At 32.5% G+C, this 19,317-nt stretch overlaps 1 protein-coding gene across 1 annotated transcript in view; it reads left to right on the plus strand.

Annotated features, from left to right (window-relative positions):
* Positions 1-11,566, plus strand: part of LOC106462826 (high-affinity choline transporter 1-like) — a 71,298-nt gene extending 59,732 nt beyond the window's left edge. Inside the window, exons 6-9 of the mRNA XM_022390205.1 lie at positions 1,499-1,648; positions 4,275-4,404; positions 5,835-6,046; positions 6,674-11,566. Of these exons, the coding sequence (XP_022245913.1) occupies positions 1,499-1,648; positions 4,275-4,404; positions 5,835-6,046; positions 6,674-7,342 (1,161 nt within the window). The 3' untranslated portion in view covers positions 7,343-11,566. The remainder of the gene's footprint in view (positions 1-1,498; positions 1,649-4,274; positions 4,405-5,834; positions 6,047-6,673) is intronic.
* The last annotated feature ends 7,751 nt before the right edge of the window (positions 11,567-19,317 follow it).

Below are 19,317 nucleotides of genomic sequence, written 5' to 3' on the forward strand. Positions count from 1 at the left end.
AATAAATGTTTTGTTTTGATTTATAAGTTGTTCGGGTTTTTCCATCTAAAAAAAGCGACATTAATTTCTTGACGACCTAATATATATATAGGTACGTTTTAAAACAGAAATTAACTCAGTATTGCAAAGTATGTATGCATAAGCAGATGTAATACTCTATAGAATTCGTTTCTAAGTAAATGGTTGTAACTTGTATATGTGATCTCTCATACAGAAGTGTATATAATTTTAAAGCACTCAACTAACGTGTTGAACCATCCAAAGAATTTTGAAACATTTGTTAATGACTGGTCTATTGAGTTTTCTGTCCGCAGTGTAATAGGGCATCTTCATAATTGTCCAGTGGCGTCCTCTGTAGATTTTACCAGAAAAAAGATTAATCTAAGCAACTTTTCCTAAAATAAGTTTTAACTAGTACCTATTTTACCCGAGATACAAGTTAATGGTATTTTATCGGAGAAAGATTCATACCAGTGCTTCATTTAGAAGTTTTAACTAATGCTTATTTTACCAATAGAACAATTTAATCTGTTGTGATTCTACTAGAGGAAGGCTCATCGAAGCGGTGTTTTTCTTTTCTTTTTTTGGGTGAAGGGGGGGGGTGCAGCATGATCTAGTACTTATTGTTCCAACAAGGAGTTAGCCTTTGATGATTTTAACAAAGTAAAGCTAATTGAAGCAACTTTTTCCGAAGAAAGTTATCATAATATTTAACGGATTTCAATTACTTGACGCTCTTAATAATATACCTTGAAAGTTGAATTTAATTGTTTGGAAGGGTATTTTACGTATTATCTATCGTAACATATGTTGCGTATAAGGCGAATTAAGGGACATGTGGAGCTCATCAAAAAAGTGTTATTATAAATTGATTTGTTCCTTTTACCTGGCATTGATCCAATTTTGAATAAAAAGTTAATATAAACCAATTGATTCATTTTACCCAATATTGATACAATGTTGGGTAATTTGCTACTTTTACCCAATATTGATCCAGTTTGCAATATATTAGCATAAACTGATTGGCTCCTTCGTGCCCATTATTTATCCAATTTGTGATAACAAGTGAACATAATTTGATTGGTTACCTTTATCCACCATTGATCCAGTATGAGGTAACAAATTATCATAAACTGAATGACTACTTGTATCCAACATTGGTCCAGTCTGAGGTAACAAATTATCATAAACTGAATGACTACTTGTATCCAACATTGGTCCAGTCTGAGGTAACAAATTATCATAAATTGAATGACTACTTGTATCCAACATTGGTCCAGTATGAGGTAACAAATTATCATAAACTTATTTGTTCTTTTTACTCAGGATTGATTCTGTTTGGAGCAACAAGTTAACATAAACCAATTTGTAAACTTTACACAACATTGATCTAATATTGAGATAAAATTTCCCAACAGTTATTTAAAGTATACCAAAATCTTTAGAATATAAACACATAATCCCCATTAAATGGCCTGTTTTGTATCCTCGTCAACAGTGGTTATGTATCCCGTTCAGTTACTCAAATAAAGCCGTGGGCGATATGTCTCTAGAAGCAACCAACTGGCTGGGTTCTGTTAATATAACTGACGCTGGGATATACATAGACTACGGGTTATTGTTAATCCTTGGAGGAATTCCTTGGCAGGTAAGCTTAGTTGCTCTTGTTCCTTGTTTATACGATTCCGATTTATTTTATTTCTGAACGTATAATGTATATATATATTGCATTCCTTCGTTACTATGTAAACTAGAAATAAGTGATATTGTCTTGTTTATCTGGGGGTACAGAAAAATATTTGTAGTAGAAGGTACATATTATAGCAATAACATTGTCATCAAACTTTTCACTAATTTTGTACTTGAAATTTTGCTTGTTTGGTATTAATCACAAAACTACATAATAGGGTATCGAAATCCGAATTTTAACGTTGTAAGCTGAGCTATCGTAGGAGGGGCTTATACTTGAAACTTTTAAATACGTTTACCAACGAAATGAAACAAACATTTCAGATTTTATCTCATACACAAGAATGTATCGTATTCTTAAAAGACAACAGCGTTTTAAAGAAAAAAAGGCATTATTGTATTTAATTGTATTAAAATTTTCGTTAAAGTTGCATCTTTATCACTAGAGATGGATTCGTGTCTCAAGGGAAATCCAAGATGGCGTCCAAAACAGGGGACAAAGAGAGAGACATGAACAAACACACATGCGCAACAGCACAGTAGAATTGGCGTAAATCTCTCCCATGAATTCTATGGTATGCATAAAAAAATTTTATGCCTGCACAAAACATTATTTGTTCCTAATAAACACCCACTATCGCGCTTTTATTTTTATTAAAGAATCGACTAAAACTTAATATATAAATAATGCATAAAGGATTATCAATCTTATCGATTGCTTGAATAGTTAGTTAATTAAGAAATGTTAATCGCTGACAGGCTTATACGTATTTAAAGGTTTAATTACTTAACACTATTTTAAATGTATCTAGTTTACTAAGATCTTCACTACAGGTGATCAACAAAAGTTGCTCTGGAACAATACAATAAATTATATACACACATTTAAGCAAAGAAAATAAACTCTTTTTTTTCTTATAGTACGATTGACTATAATTATTGATGTCTTCATAATTAAGTTATTTGACTAAAAATATTCAAACGAAGGTAAATGTTTAAGAATATTAGCACATGATTGGTGCACTCGTTTACACGATGTTTAAACGTATCATTAACTATTAAGATATCAGCCCTTGAATTTATTTTTATTGTGTGTTATTCGAGCGACAGCTTCGTTGTTGATGTGATCAAATTCTGTTCTTCCTGGCCTGGCATGGCCAGGTGGTTACGGTTCTCGACTCGCAATCTGCGGGTTCGAATCCCCGTCCCACTTAATATGTTCGCCTTTTCAGCCGTGAGGGCGTTATAATGTGACGGTCAATCCCACTATTCGTTGATAAAAGAGTAGCCCAAGAGTTGGCGGTGGGTGGCGATGACTAGCTGCCTTCCCTCTAGTAGTCTTTTACTGCTAAATTAGGGACGGTTAGCTTTGTGCGAAATTCAAACCGTTTTTCCTTAACCATCACTAAGTAACCGTAACGTTTCTACATATCGTAGGCCTACTGGGAAAGGTTTGTGTCAGTTGACAGTTTACCGCTAGTAAATACCATTTCCGAAACGTTAAAATAAGGAGTTTTTATTTTTGCTTGAATCCGATTTGAATTTTCAGTTGCGAAAATAAATGTAAAACTTGCTTCTGTACTTCTAAACTCTATAGAATATACTAGATAGTTAGATGACACATACCTAAACTTTTCTAGTATCCACGATGGAGCGATCTACTTTTCGCTTCAAAATAAGTTACGAGTCATCACTGAAACTACAAAACGAACTTCAAGTTGCTTGTGTTTAGAAAGTGAGAAAACGTCTTCAAAAAAGGCGAAACTTTACTGTAACACACAGATAATTATGAAAAAAAAAGATTTCTGCGAAACACTTTTGCTGCATGTATGCTTACACATTTACAATTATTAAATATTTCTTTCGCTTTACTGGCCTGGTTGTGATGGGTACGAACGTCGAGTTGTATCTTTTTCGCATATGAATAATTGTAGGCAGTGTAGTAAAAGTATTTTTACACCTGCCCGTTTTGGTAATGGCGGCAGATTTCCCTTGTAGTCACAGGGTCACGTGATAAATACACACTCTAGTGTTAAAGATATTACTCTATGAGCCCTAAAAATACATCTGTAGTATTTGTCTTTTTTTTTCTTCAGAAATTTCCTTGTTATCTTCCAGAACCAATATCATTTAAAAGTCTTACCTTTTAAGATATTTTGATAAATTACTCAGACCCATCACTTTCTTTTTTAGTAGAACATTCTCGAAATACCACGTGTGTTGGGATTCTGGATTTACCAAGTATTATGCTTTTTCTTGTGACTGGAAACCTTAATGGTTGGCGTGGTTTGAGAAATATATTTACAAAATCTTCGTTGCAAGCAAACACATAAAGCAGTACTTAATGAATAACTGAGTATGGACATTAGGTTTTTTTTGCTACTTGTTATGTTATTAATTTTTAGCTAGCGTAAGCTATATACCCGTATTCCTGAATTGCAAATTTACGTTTAGTTACACAAGGTATAAACAAATTATCATTAACAGTTATATTTGTGTGAAGAAATATCGTATTTCAAACTTATTCTTAATATCTGGCAAAAAGTTTCTGGTTTTAACAATCCGTTCTTTTCACATTCTTTCAGGTATACTTCCAGCGAGTTCTATCTTGTAAGAGTGCTTTTAAGGCCCAGGTTCTTTCGTATGTCGCTGCATTTGGCTGCTTAGTTATGGCTATCCCTCCAATGATGATTGGGGTTATTGCCAAGGCAACAGGTAAGAGGTTCTAACCCTAATTCTTTTCTTGAAAGTTAATCCATTGTAGGATAATCCACCTAAAATGTCTTTTAATCTTTGAGACTGGACTGTACCGAGAGGACTGAGCAATTTTAACCAACTAGCTAAGCTAAAGGAATCAGCTTTAGAACTAATTTGTAATAGCTAAGACCAATTTAAAATTAATTCAGGCTTACAATTAAACAAACAGGCAATTTTTACCCATTGTTAAGAGTCAATATTGATATAGAGTTTGGTAAAAAGTGACTAATGTAACCAGTTGGTTACTTCTACCCAACAGTTATCTAGTTTTGATTAAAACCAGAAAGTAACCTAAACTGTTTATGTACACCATACACTTCGCTTTGATATTTAGATATAAATTATCAAAGATTTGTGCAGATTTAATTATTTGTTTTTGAATTTCGCGTACAGCTACTCTAAGGCTATCTATACTAGCCATCTCTAATTTAGAGGCTCAGCATGTCCAAGTGGTTAGAGCGCTTGACTCGCACTCTGAGAGTCGCGGGTTCGAATCCCCTCCCACCAAACATGCTCGCCTCTTTCAACCGTGGGGGCGTTATAATATGACGGTCACTCTCACTATGCGTTGATAAAAGAGTAGCCCAAGAGTTGGCGGTGGGTGGTGATGACTAGCTGCCTTCCCTCTAGTTTTTCACTGCTAAATTAGGGACGGCCAGTGCAGATAGCCCTAATGTAGCTTTATGCGAAATTCAAAACAAACAAACTCTAATTTTGGGTTGCTATTTTGAGAAGACAGCTAGTCAACACAATTCATCGCTAACTCTTGTGCTACTATAATCAAACAGTGCGATTGACCGTCACATTATAATGCTCCCACTGGTGAAAGGTCGGGCATGTTTGGTGACGGAATGTGATCCTGCGACCGCAGATTGCGTATCGAATACTTTTATCACCAGTCCAGATCGCTCTATTTCTGGAAAAAAAAAAGAGAAGCATTTTCATAAGAATTTAACTTATTTCAAAGTCTGAAATGCGTTTATTTTCAAATATAATTTGATACTTGCGTAAATGTAATATAGTGTATTTTTGAACACCACTAATCAACATCTTTAGTTCAATAAATGCTAAGATTAAAAACTAATTGTGCGTATATATCGAACATAAATAAATAACATCTGTGAAAAATTCAATTTATTAATAACAATGTTTCACACGTATATGCTTAAATTGTTTAATGTTTCAGTTAGTAAGTTAATTAGACGTATTAGGTTAGTCGTACGCTGCACGTTTTTCATTAAGATTAATCTATTTTATTTCTTAGTAAACTAATGAAATAGTTATTTGTTCAAAAGATTCGCTTTGTTGTACTTGAGTAGGTTATTTGTTTACAATTTTATCTTTGCATTGTTATTACGTCACATTTATGTACGATATTCTGTTGGCAGCTTGGAACGAGACTAGTTACGGTGAGCCTCTAAAGCCAGACGAGACTGCTTTGGTACTCCCTCTAGTGTTGCAATATCTTACTCCTTCAGCTGTGTCATTCTTCGGACTCGGTGCCGTCTCTGCTGCTGTCATGTCCTCTTCTGATTCCTCCATTCTTAGCGCCAGTTCCATGTTCGCCCGCAACGTTTATAAGTTGATATTTCGCCAAAATGTAATAGACCACATTTTTTTTAGATTGTATATCAGTATGCAATAAAAGAATCTTTTTTGTGTCGCGTGCTCGTGAATAAATTTCTGAAGCTTATTACTATTATCATTATGCAAATTGGCAAAAAAGAAACGGTATAGATAATAAAGAATAATTTTAGTGTTGAACAAAATAATCAAATTAGGGTTGCTCAAAAGACTAAATACAAAGTTATTGAATTTATAAATAACTGTATTTGTTTTCACAACGACCTAAGAATTTGTTCACTAGTCGTAAAGTTTGTTTTAAGTGGTTTCTTTCTACAAATAAAGGGAGTTTTGTTAGTGTTTTTTACTTTGAATACAGTATATAACATGATACTGTTATCTTAAATTGTCCCACAGTGACACAGCGGTATGTCTGCGGACTTACAACGCTAGAGTCCGGGTTTCGATACCCGTGGTGGGCAGAGCACAGGTAGCCCATTGTGTAGCTTTGTGCTTAATTACAAACAAAGCTACTTAAATTAAAGATATAGTGATGGAAAATTAGAGTTTAATTCTAACTTACTAATTCAAATTATTATTATGCTGATAAACCACGAGGTGTTTTCAAATGAGTGTAATATGGGTCAAATTTTTAATTTTTCAGGCCTCCGAACGAGAAATCGTATGGGTTGTTAGAATTTCGATCTTGTTTGTGGGTACACTAGCGACAGCCATGGCTCTAACAGTCAAGTCCATCTACGGACTCTGGTACTTGTCCTCTGACCTCGTCTACGTCATTTTGTTTCCTCAGCTGATATGTGTCGTCCACTTCAAAGAATACTGTAACACTTATGGGTCACTATTAGCATATGTTCTCGGTTTCTTGATGCGAGCTTTGGGTGGAGAGCCCATCCTGGGGCTCGAACCAGCCATTCATTACCCCTTTTACGATGAAACTGGCGGCCAGCGATTTCCTTTCAGGACTTTTTCCATGTTGATCAGTCTGACGACCCTGTTGACTATCTCAGCCTTTACCAAATGGGCGTTCGAATCGGGGCGCCTTCCAGCAAAACTAGACATCTTCCGTTGTATCGTCAACATTCCGGAAGATGTTGTCAAGGTCCAGGAACCGCAGGAAGGAGAAATGTCAGTTTTAAATACCAACATGATTAAGACTTACCAAACAGAAATGAACGGACGAATCAACCCAGCATTAAATCTCGGCAGTGAAGATGAACTAAATGACTCTCCCAGTAACACCGACATGAAGGACCAGTCGGCCCTGGAATTAAAAGATGGGTTTGCCAAGGCTATAGACACCACGAGTCTGTGAGGCACGCAGTGGGTAATATAATATCTAATTCCAAAATTTGTCCCAACACGTATATGTGCATGTATATTTCCAATAACCTGTAGAGTTACAGTAGAAAATGTCAGTGAACGTTGAATTCCAAGCTGGTGTAGTGAGAACTATCTGTCTTCTTATATTGTAGTTGGCAAATAACCAATTTTTAGCGTTTTTGGTCTTTAAGTTACGTCATGTCATGTAAATCTATATAGTTGAATCGTATTTTTAGAAAAAAGATATTTCAGAATTTTTGTTATTTAGTACATTTGAGTTCCATATAATTTCGTACGTTAAATACGCTAGTGATGAAAGACGAGGGCAGAATTATTCATACAACCAATACTTTTTTCATCTTTCAAAAAAGTTAAGGTTGTATACGACAGAAATTTATCTCATAAAATCTGTATCCCTGATTATTGTGAAAAGAAATACTGCTCCTCACCCACAGGAACAAAACAAACCAAAAACTATCGACTACGGAAAGTGGTTAACTATTAAGTGTTGCTCTAAGAAAAATTAGGTGTGTTACAGTTTGCTATAATAGGTTGAAAAGCGTTTGGTAACAAGTTTATCTTTTGAACCTTAGGTTTCTTGCCACACAATTATTCTGTATAGGAAATTTCGTTGTTTTGGGGACGGGGGTTAAAAGTTTTGAAGTTCTTTCCGAAGTTAAGAAGGAAACATTTGCTTGTAATATTTAGGATAGTTAAATATGCTGTTATAATTAACAGTGTCAGTGGTGTTAAATGGTGTTAAGTGAGCTGTTCTACGTGTTTATACCAATATTCACGTGGTCACGTGATAGGATTCATTCGAAATTTTAATTGTAACCCTAATTTATCAAAATCCTACTTCTGTTTGTAACATAGTTACAAGGATAATGTAAACTTTCATGTACGATGACTGTTATTTGCCAGATAGTACTAGTTTCTTACATGACTCAAGCACAACTGACAACCACTGACGAATCGGTGTTGAGAACATATAAAATAACAAAGTGCTTTTGAACATCAGGTTCTACTTCAGATTAGGGAACTTAAAAAGCAAGCAAGTTATAACAGATATTCCTCATATTGAATGAAATCGTAAATATATAGATTGTGCTAACACACTCCTTGTTTATAGATTTTTATCTCTAAATTTTTTTTCAGTCATAGCTTTCTCTATACTAATTAACGTGAGGAGAACGTAACACGAGTCTCTAAAGTATTATAACTTCTAATTTCCTCAGATACGTCACTCATTGTTTCCTGTAGTTATTCACGTGAGAGAAAAATTGCTCAGGTTCCTACTGTATAATATTACTCCCACCTCCCCCATACATCAAACACCTCTTTTTTTGGTTAACATTCCTATTCATTATTTGAATACTTTACCATTTTGTAATCCATAGGTTTCGGTCTTATTTATTGCTATTATATTAATAATAGATCTACACCATTGGAATTATTGAATAATATCTCAAGTAAAACACGTCAGACTTCAACATTCTTTTTTCTAAGTCGGTGTTTACTTCGATACAGTTTAAGGGGCATTTATATAATTACATTTCTGTTCCTGATATAACACAATAGAATACAAAGCTTTGATTTTTTGATACTCTATCACTCACCTAAATGCTTGTGCTCTTAATAACTAAGTTCGAAGTGAAAGATGAAAAATATGTTATTGTATTAAAATTACAACCGTTTCTTTAAGAAACTGCCAATATAACACCGTATGAAAACATTTATTTTATTTTGAAAAATTATAACTGTTTTTACGCTCACAATTATAGCAAATACAGAGAGCAATGCTTTTGTATTCTTCGATTGTGACCTATCTATTTACATTAAAAGTCACGTACTAATTAGAGATTGTCTTTTACTGGTATAAAGAAAAAGTTTTTTTTCTTCTATAATTCCTTAGGAAAGAAATATATATCATTTTCATCTGTGATAGAATGGCTTATTAGTGGGTAGTAGCTTTGTAATTACGCTTTATACCTGATGTTGAATGTTATGATTGATTTTTGTATCCAGGAAAAATTTAGGAACATATATATATATATATATCCCTTTTATCACGTTCGTTTCTGATTGGCTTATGTTGTAAACGATAATCGATTGTCTAGTAAAAGGATGCTGCGTATTCGTTATTGTAAATTACTGTGAATTTCAAATCAACCAACTACAGTTAACTTATAAATTAATTATAAATAGATAAGGGAACTACTTTATCTGGCTGAGTTCTTACAGTAAAATTTGGTTTGGTAAGTCAGATATGAGCATTACTAAAATTATTTTAATTGATGAGTAACATGATCAGAAAATTAGGCTATAAACAACTCTTTTTTTTTCTCTCTCTTTCGGCCACAAATTGTTTTTCATCATAATACTCATCTTGTCTTTTCAAGCTAGGCACAGTGAAAACTTTTCTCAGTCATTGAATCTGGAACAATTTTTAGTGTTGAAAACCCAGTTACACTCTTCTTCTAACACCAATATCAGGTAAACAGCTTTTTTTTTTATACCTCAAACCAAAGAGTGTTGCTGCTCTAGTTCCCACGCCCTTGTTATCAGTATTAGGCTTCTACAAGATAAATGAAACGCTGTGTTCAATTCTGACTCGAAAAATATAATAGACATGTTTGTAATAGGGTGTTAAAAGCGTTCGAATTTTAACTTGATCTTCCTTTATTAATTTGTGGCTGATGTTCACTCCGTTAAGTTAATTCTACTGATTGTTTTTAAAGAAAGACTTGAGCAAACAGGGTTTCATACAAAATATGTTCCTACGTATATTTTTTTATTTGTTTGTGATATATTTTAGTAACTGCCGTCTTATGTTTAGCATATATTGGATAATAACTTTGAGACCGCCTGACAACTAGGCTTTGAGTGCTTGTGTAAACTACCCCACCATGCGTAACATTTATCTACTGGGCTCTGAGTGCTTGTGTAAACTGCCCCATCATGCGTAATATCTGTCTACTAGGCTTTGAGTGCTTTTATAAACTGGCCCACCGTAGGTAACGTTTGTCTAGTAGGCTTTGAGTGCTTGTATAAACTGGCCCACCATGTGTACCTTTTGTCTACTAGGCTTTGAGTGCTTCTATAAAATGATCCACCATGCGTAACATCTGTCTACTAGGCTTTGAATGCTTGTATAAACTGGCCCACCATGTGTACCTTTTGTCTACTAGGCTTTGAGTGCTTCTATAAAATGATCCACCATACGTCACATATACTTACTTAACTAAAAGCAATCCCGGAAGTTTAGAAAACTGCTAGACTTGAGTGAAGCAGCCCAGGCATAGACGCTTATTTCCTTGTGCTTTTATTTTGGCCTCATACTGTGAACATGTATTTTGTGCAAGCGGCATGGATATAGAAAGGTACATTATTTGATTTATTTGCATCGTAGTTTGACGGTGGCGTACCCTATTATTTACAATATATATATATATACTTGGTGAGTTCTGATACCAGAGCATACTTCACTAAATTGTAGAGACACGTGTTTGTTAAACTAATATAAATAAATATACATATATATATATATATTAAAATCGTTACTAAGTACATAAATATACAAGGTTGTTGTAAAGTACGTATTGTTGCCTGTTTCCTTGTTGTCTTGAACTTGGTGACACTAGTGTTAACATAAAACCTTAATGTTCCAAGACGTAAACATCTGTATGATGCATGTTATTAATAACTAACATTAAATCTCTATAACTCAGTCATCGTACAGGTACGTTTAAACTGTAGTATTATTAAAGTTTCATTACTGTTGATAGTGTGGTGTAGTTTTAGTGGAAAGTATCACGGAATAAATGTAATTTGAATGTTTTGAATGTTGTACAATTATCTTTAATAGGCGCACACACCTGCAATAATTTCCATATTTGCAATACCAATCTAAACATTATTGGCCTGGACTCACACCACTATTAAGCAATAAGATTTACTTGAGTCTGTTTATTTTGAATGTGGATACGAAATGTACCATTTTCATGTTGTTTCTTCCGTGCTGTTATTTCAACTCTTTGCACAATTGGCTCTTTCTTCATTTCTAAATGTTACCAATAGTGTTTCAATGCTGAAATTTGAGATGAGAAGGGATAGAGTGTTAGTATTTTTCACCACGGTGGTGATTGGGTACACTTTCGTATTTTATTCCGTAAAGATAAATTTTTTTGTTGTTATTCTTGTAAAAATTAACACTATAGCCTAGTTAGTTGAAATACATTAAAATTGTTTCAAAATATGGGTATTAACCATTAACCAAATGTTAATAAGTAATAATCAGTTTATATTATTTATTCTGTCAGTGTTTAAAATTATTTTGATAGTCTAACATGTCTTTGAAATATTCTCATGAATTGAAAATTGAAAAAAGTAGATAAGCTGATAATCTTTACAGTGATAGTAAGCTAATTCCACAAAAGTTTTCGTCGAACATAAAATAAATTCACAAAAACACGATGATCCACAAATGTATCTAATATGTATCACAGTACATAACAAAATTCATAACATCACCAACAGGGAACTTCACTTTCTATCCATATTCTTTAATATATATATTTTGTACTATATTTTAATTATATATATATATATATATAATGAGAATATATTTTTCATTATTAGCTGAGTATATGGGCTTAGGACTATCCTAAAAAATCCTAAGCTGGTGAAACTTCATGAGATATTGCTGGGTTTACGTCCGAAATTGTCGATAACACCGAGGGCACCCAAATGATGTGTCAATGCATCCTGGTCATTACAAGTTTTTAGTTTTATGACATTGATTAGTTCCAATTGGACCAAAATATTAAATTAGTTACATTACTTTCAGAGTTACCTTTTTAGTTCTAATTGATTCAGGTTATTTGCTTTGATCAGAAGTTATTGATAGTATATCATCTTGTATTAGTCCATCTAATATAGATGATAAAAAATGTACTCTAATGGAGCTTTATCTGGTTCTATCTAACATTTTTAACATTAACCTCATTAAACTTCAGATTAAAAAATCTGACAGTAACAGAAGTTAATATTTCTTCTCTCTTTATTTTTACACTGAAGTAAGTTAATATCGTTAACTTTCCTTTTTTACAACTTTTAACTTCTCAAAATCATGACAGAACAACTTACTTCGGCAACGCCATTACTATACTAAAATCATAAAACTGTGTAACATTGTGTTATTGTTATAATATTTACCAGCAAAGAATTACGTAGAAACAGTGCTATCCTCATTTTTAGTTGTTTTTTTTTACATTTCAAAGTACAGCGCAGAAAGTTAATCTAGTGATTCTTATTGTTTTAACATTTACTTTAAACCGCAATAAACGTGGTTATGCTGATTTTTTGTTTTTATAATACTATCTTTCTAAATCACAGTTAAGTGACATATCCACCATAATGAAACAATTCAACAAATCAACAAATCTCAGTGTTGTAATATATATTTCTCAAATCTTTATTGAAACAATTTATTATTGTCTTTTTTCACTTTCACACATGATTTATTTTTGCTCTCTATTAATACTTTTTTTTATCGTGGTAAAATAATTCCAACATTGTGACTGTCAACTTGACACATTTAGTTATTTCTAATCTAAACGGGGCTGAGTGTGGCTCAGTAGTAAACGTGCCAGACTGTATGTTTGGGGGTCCACGTTCACTTTCTGTTACCACAGATACACAATCGCGATAAGCATTTTTGAGGGCTGGGTGCATTATAAGGATGGCTTTCAAATCTTACTATCTGATCAGAAGAAAGTATTCTAACAGCTGAATGTTAAGACTTTTGTGTTGATGGTAACTCCAAATACCCCATGCTTTTCTTGGCCTTCAGGTATTCTGTAATAAGCTTGAAGGCTTATAACACTAAAATTCGTGGTTCGATCCCTATGATGGCCACAACGTAGATAGTGCACTGTGCAGCTTTGTTCTTGAACAAAAAGAAACACACTTTCTTTGCAATATATTTCAACGTTTGAGAATTTATAAATGTCTTTTTTCTTCTGTACTGACCTAGTCTAAATGGAATGAGTTATAAATCTTTTAACTTCATAGAGACTATGTTATGTGTATGGACGTTTTGAGAATTATGTTGTGTAAGATGAAACAAAGTGTATGGATATTTTGATTAGGAATGAAATGATATATTAACATTTACTGGTGTGTAGTGACAGTATGGTATTCGAGTTACCTTTGCCTGTATAGTCAGTCAGCTTGTCTGTTTGGCGGGGAAACCCGTAAAATTTCCAATAAATTTCTTAATTTTTGAAAATACAAAATAAATACGAGGAAAAGAAGTATGATAATAAAGAGTATTAACTAATTATAAAGGTAAATTTTACGAGTGAGAAATTGATAACTTTGAAGATAATTTTGAGTTTTCCATACTACCATGTAGACCATGTAGACGTCAAATTAATTTTTAAAAGGTTGCTTGGTGACTTAATGCCCATTTAAGAGTAAGCATTTGTTTGACCTGTTTTCTATTTCCAAAAAATCATCATGATTTATCGCAGTATGTATTGATATCGTCTTCAGTGCATCGTGATTTGTATCGTAACGAAAATGGATCACTGCTACACAGCTCCAGTTTTGAGAATAATAGAAACATTGTTATGAAATATGTGGCAAAGTTTGATACAAGAATGTTAATTACTCTATCCAGTTGTAAAACACCATAGTTTTATATAAGCATTTGCTGACTAATATTAATTATTGAATTTTAATCTAAAATATGGATTAAATGAAAAACGCCGAATAGACATAAGCTGAAAAAGATTTAGAATATATGCTATTGTTTAAATGTCTTTCCATATCTTATCTGTATAGAATTTGCTATTTTGTTGTTAATTGCGTTTAGAAATTAAAAATGGTCCCCCAGTGAGTTCTGCAGTAAGTTTACCGATTTACAATGATAAAATCTAATACAAACAAACAAAAAATTGCATACGGACCGGTATTAATCAAAAATGTAATATCCAGAACAATAATCTAATTTCATTCGAAACTAGGAAGAGTAAAAGAAAAAGTTAACAAATTAAAAGTTACATAAGTGCTTTTCTGATTATAAATCTTTGTGTTTGGATTTCCTGTATAATTTTTGTGTTTATATCAGAGTCTACCGTAATTTATCAAGATGTATGTGTTTTAGTTCTGGATAGAAATGTATTTTCGAATTCAATATTATCTAAAATGGGACTAATATAATATTTGTGTTTGGTTTTAATATCCGTTCTGAGTTAGCTCGAAAGATGTATTGGTTTCTTTAGAATAGTCCATCTTAGGCTTGTATTAAGAGTTTCTTCCATTGTTCCTTCTTATGGCAATAGATCTTATTGAGATTATAAATGGAATTATTTCTCCAATTTATATGACCGATCGTATCAGTGTCGAATGTTTGGATACTTTTTGTTCAGAATTTCTATAATATGAAATTAAAACAATACGTCCTAAAACTTTTACAGAGTCGAATAAAGAATAATTTACTTGTTTTATTTCATTTATAATAATCTTCATATTAAAATGTCACAACAAATAGTCTTTTACGTACCTGATATGGAGCTTTTGCTTACAAGTACTATTTATCATAGTATTTACTGATGTTTTTGTCAAGATATGAATAAATGAACAAAAGATGGTAGCCATAAAGCCCTCAAAACAGCGAAATAATATGAATAAATAATATCTAATAGAGTTCACACTCCTTCTCATAACGGCGTTGTATATGGTAAACTAATATTTCGTAGCCCAAGTTCTGCCTTTAAAGCCTTTAATTAGTGAGGACTAACTCTTCTTTAATAACTTTTTTATCTATATACTATGGTTAAGTTTTCAAACAGTAATTTCTGTATTGAGATGTAAAAACACAAAACAGGCAGTACTGATATGAAATAAGGTTTTAACATGTCTTGTTATTGTACGCCTGTTTCTTAAAGCTGAATGTTTAATTGAATTAATTCGTTTTTCCTGTGATTGAGTAAATCAGGGAATTTGCTTGATTTTAATGCAGCGTGTACTGTTGTTGTATTACTAATTGTCGAACCTATGTATTTCCTGAAGCTTAATCCAACGTGTTCTGTTCTTGTACAGAACTAATACTAAAACCTAGATGTTCATTGAAATTTATTCCAAAATGTTTTACTTTTGAGTAACTAATCCTTAAACATTAATATATATTGAGATTTAGTACAAAGTGTCTTGTTGTTGCGTAACCAATCACAAACATAGTTGAATCCGGCATTACGTGAGAAGAATTATGAATTCAAAACTGAAAATTTCTGCTATATTAGGTAAATATTACTAGAAAAACTGCATTAACGAAAACAACAACAACTAAGCCAGTAACGAGTAGGTACTAGGCTAAATGGCAATGCAAGTATTATTATTATTATTATCCTAAGATAGTAATTTTACGGTGTATAGATAGTTTGATAAAATTGTTTAAACTTGAATAAATTATAAGTGCAGTTAAAAGTTATGAATTATTATTATTATTTAGCTATTGAACTATGATACCGGCTTATTCTTCATGTGATTTTGAAAACTAATAATATTTACCGTAAAATACTTATATATTTTAAAGTAACATTAAATGCCATCTACCGGATATTCATAAAACCATCTAGACTGAAGTTTTTAAAAATAATCCAGTCTTAAACTGGCCTTTATTTGTAAGTTTAAGTAAATTATGCGCACTCTGATTATTATGTTGTAATTACTTACTTTATCCTCCCGTAGCCTCAAATTCATAGACCGTCCACCAGTTTGAGCCATTTATCTTGGCTATAGTTATCTGATGTTAATTATATGGGATTTAATCCAATTGTTTGCTTGTTGTTTTGAGTAGAAAATAATAATAAACTGTTTACGTAATAGACACACTGAAACCAACAAACAACGCGCGCGCACACACACACACATGTATATATTTACATTATTTGCCAATTAATTGCACTAGACTCTTTGACTTCGATATGCACCCGTTAATTAACATAAGAAATTTCGTGAATTCAGTAAAAAAAATAACAAATTTTCTGAGATAACAAGTCTACCTAAATCTGATAGTTGTCAGCATCAAAGATAAAAGACATAATTGATCTCTCTTTTGTTTTTATTTTCTTGATGTCATTCTACTATTTTCGGGGAAGGTCGGACGTTTCATAGATATCAGGAATAACTGGAAACTCTACCTCCGTAAGAGCTGAATAGCTTGCAATAATAATGCTTTCTTTGTATTATTTCAAGGGCAGAATGCTGAAGGAAATGTGTGTCTATTTTTGTAAAAATCAAAGAGAAATGGAGAAAATACCAAACGCTACAGTTAATTATTGTTGTTTCTTCGAGGTTAAGCAATAAACTGACTTAAAATCCACGATTCTATATCGTGAAATCTTCAATTTAATGTTGTATAATAACTGTTGATTGTAATTGATGTATCACACTCTAGAATATTAATGTGAATAAAAAGAGTTAGTTGTCTGCATGACTTTTTTATTTCTTTTACTTCAGAAACGATTTCTTCACATGATTGATGATGGAGATGTAACAAAAGAATAATGAAAGGAATCAACGACCACGTCAGTACATTAGAAAGTATGTTATAGACAGACACCGATTTTATTTAAATCACCATGTTTTAACGTAAAAGTTATACTAAAAATACATCAGGCGTAATAAAATAAGGGCAACATTTCAGTACCACCTTCAACAAGTTGAGTAGTTTACACTTCAATGCACTCATAAATTAGTAGATTGAATCGAACTTAATTGTTTCACTTGTTGTTCATTGTTTTATATTCAGTTGTTAAAATTTAATTTCTTCACATAGGAACGAATTAGTTAGCACATATTGTATCACATACATCTCAGGCCACAACTTTGAATGTACAGCAAATATTACGATTTGCAAAATATGAGTGCTGCTGGCTCGAGTTGTGGCGTTGTGCAGGGGCGACATGCTACCACCTAAATATCTAGTTCAAGGGCAAATTCTCAACTATTCGACAGTGCAATACTGCCAAGGTAGGTTTATTGTTGAAGATATTTGTCACATCCCCTTCTGAGGAAAGATGTTCATATAGCACAAATGTTAAACGATGTAGAACTAAACAACACAATACTCCGAAGAATGGAACCATTTATGTTAAGAGTAACTATGCCCAAACTTGTTTTATTCTACAACTAAATATGTCCAGGAAGTGTTTGATTTTAAATTCAATATGTTTAGAATATAACTTCTTTTCAGGCACATTGTGCTACTATAATGTGAGTAAAAAACACAAAAACCGAGGTTTTGTTTTTGGCGTAATGAAACTTAAAATCTTCCTTGTTAGTTACAGCCGACTAGTTTCGGTAATAGAGTTACCATCATCGGAATTAGTCTAGTATCTAATGTAGATATTAGCCCTGATGATGGTAATGTATTACCGATACTAGTCGACTGTAACTAACAAGGAAGATTTTAAGTTTCATTACGCCACAAACAAAAGAAATTTTAATTTTCTCAAAATACATTCTCTACAGTGTTTGCTGGTATATAGTGGGTTTTTTCAGGACATCTAATATGGAATTTATGATTTATCTTAAATTACCTGTTTCATCGACATAGCATTCACAACAAGTTACACATTCTAAAAGATATATCATTTTCTTAGATTTGCGATTAAATGATTTATTAATGAAAAATAAAATATATTTATTATTGTTCTTTATTATTTTTTTTAGTTTTCATGTAACGTAAATTACATGAAGCACAATTATTTCTTTCCTTAGTAAAATCTCTTTCTTGAAGTTTATTCAATAATATATATATATATATATATATATAGGTTGTCTTCTTGATAAAATAATTTTATTATCTTTAAATACATTTTTCAATTTTTTATCTACTATTTATTTTAATTGTGTATTAACAAATAAAATATCAACATGTATATTTGGACAATGAATCTTTACAAAAGGTACAGTGGTGAAAAAATTTATTGCATCACCAAATGTTTTCACAATTTTCTTCGGAATCATCGTCTGTTTTGAAGAGGTTACAGTCTTAACTAGTTTTATATATACGATCAGTTACGTGATTAGCGCTAGTCGCTTTGGGTAAATCTGACATTTCTTGTTTTACGCGAAGCATTGGATTCACATCGAGTTTACTTGGTTATCACAGAGAATAGGTCAAAGGAAAGACATTTTGCTGGAGGAAAGCAGATGATCGAATTACTGATCCAGTAAAAAGCTTGGGAGGAGGGCAACACCACATTCAGAACTAGAACAGTAGTTTTAAGTCAGTTACGAATGTTGTTTTCATACAATCAATATTCTTGAAAAAAATGTTGCCTAGTTTTCGTGCGTTTTAGAATTGTTAGTTTGCTAGATTATGTATTTGCATAAATGTACATTCAAATGTATATATGTACACTTATCTCCATAATTACTGTATACATTTTGAGCAGTATACACGAAGCAGACTGTTTAATATCCAACTCTAGAAGGAACCTATATATCCACACAGTTTCTTGTATACCTAACGTTTTCTCATCCAAACACTCTCCAGAATACACAAATATTGGACGGTAGGTAAAATATCAGACTTATAAATTATGTCGAAAATAGCTGACTGATATATGGAATATTTTGCGCATGCTCTTTAATCCTTGAATTGAAACAACAAATTGTTGAGCCCACATAGCCTTGATCACTCCATGGGCATGTAAATTTATCGGTGGCGTGAGGGCATTACATGATAGGAACAGAATGTCGGCTTGAAAACAATTTTAAGTTGAACTTGAAGACAGATATTACAATTCAAAACCGTTTTATTTATTTATTCTTTAATACTAAAGCATGCTTCCCCGTATACGGCCACACACAGTAAGCTATCTGTTTAGTAGTGGAACATTTGCTGATTTTGGAACTATATAAAACCCCCTAACTACTTCTTAATAGTAT

This window comes from Limulus polyphemus, unplaced genomic scaffold (assembly GCF_000517525.1).
Source record: "Limulus polyphemus unplaced genomic scaffold, Limulus_polyphemus-2.1.2 Scaffold1260, whole genome shotgun sequence".
In the NCBI taxonomy this organism is placed as follows: Eukaryota; Metazoa; Arthropoda; class Merostomata; order Xiphosura; family Limulidae; genus Limulus; species Limulus polyphemus.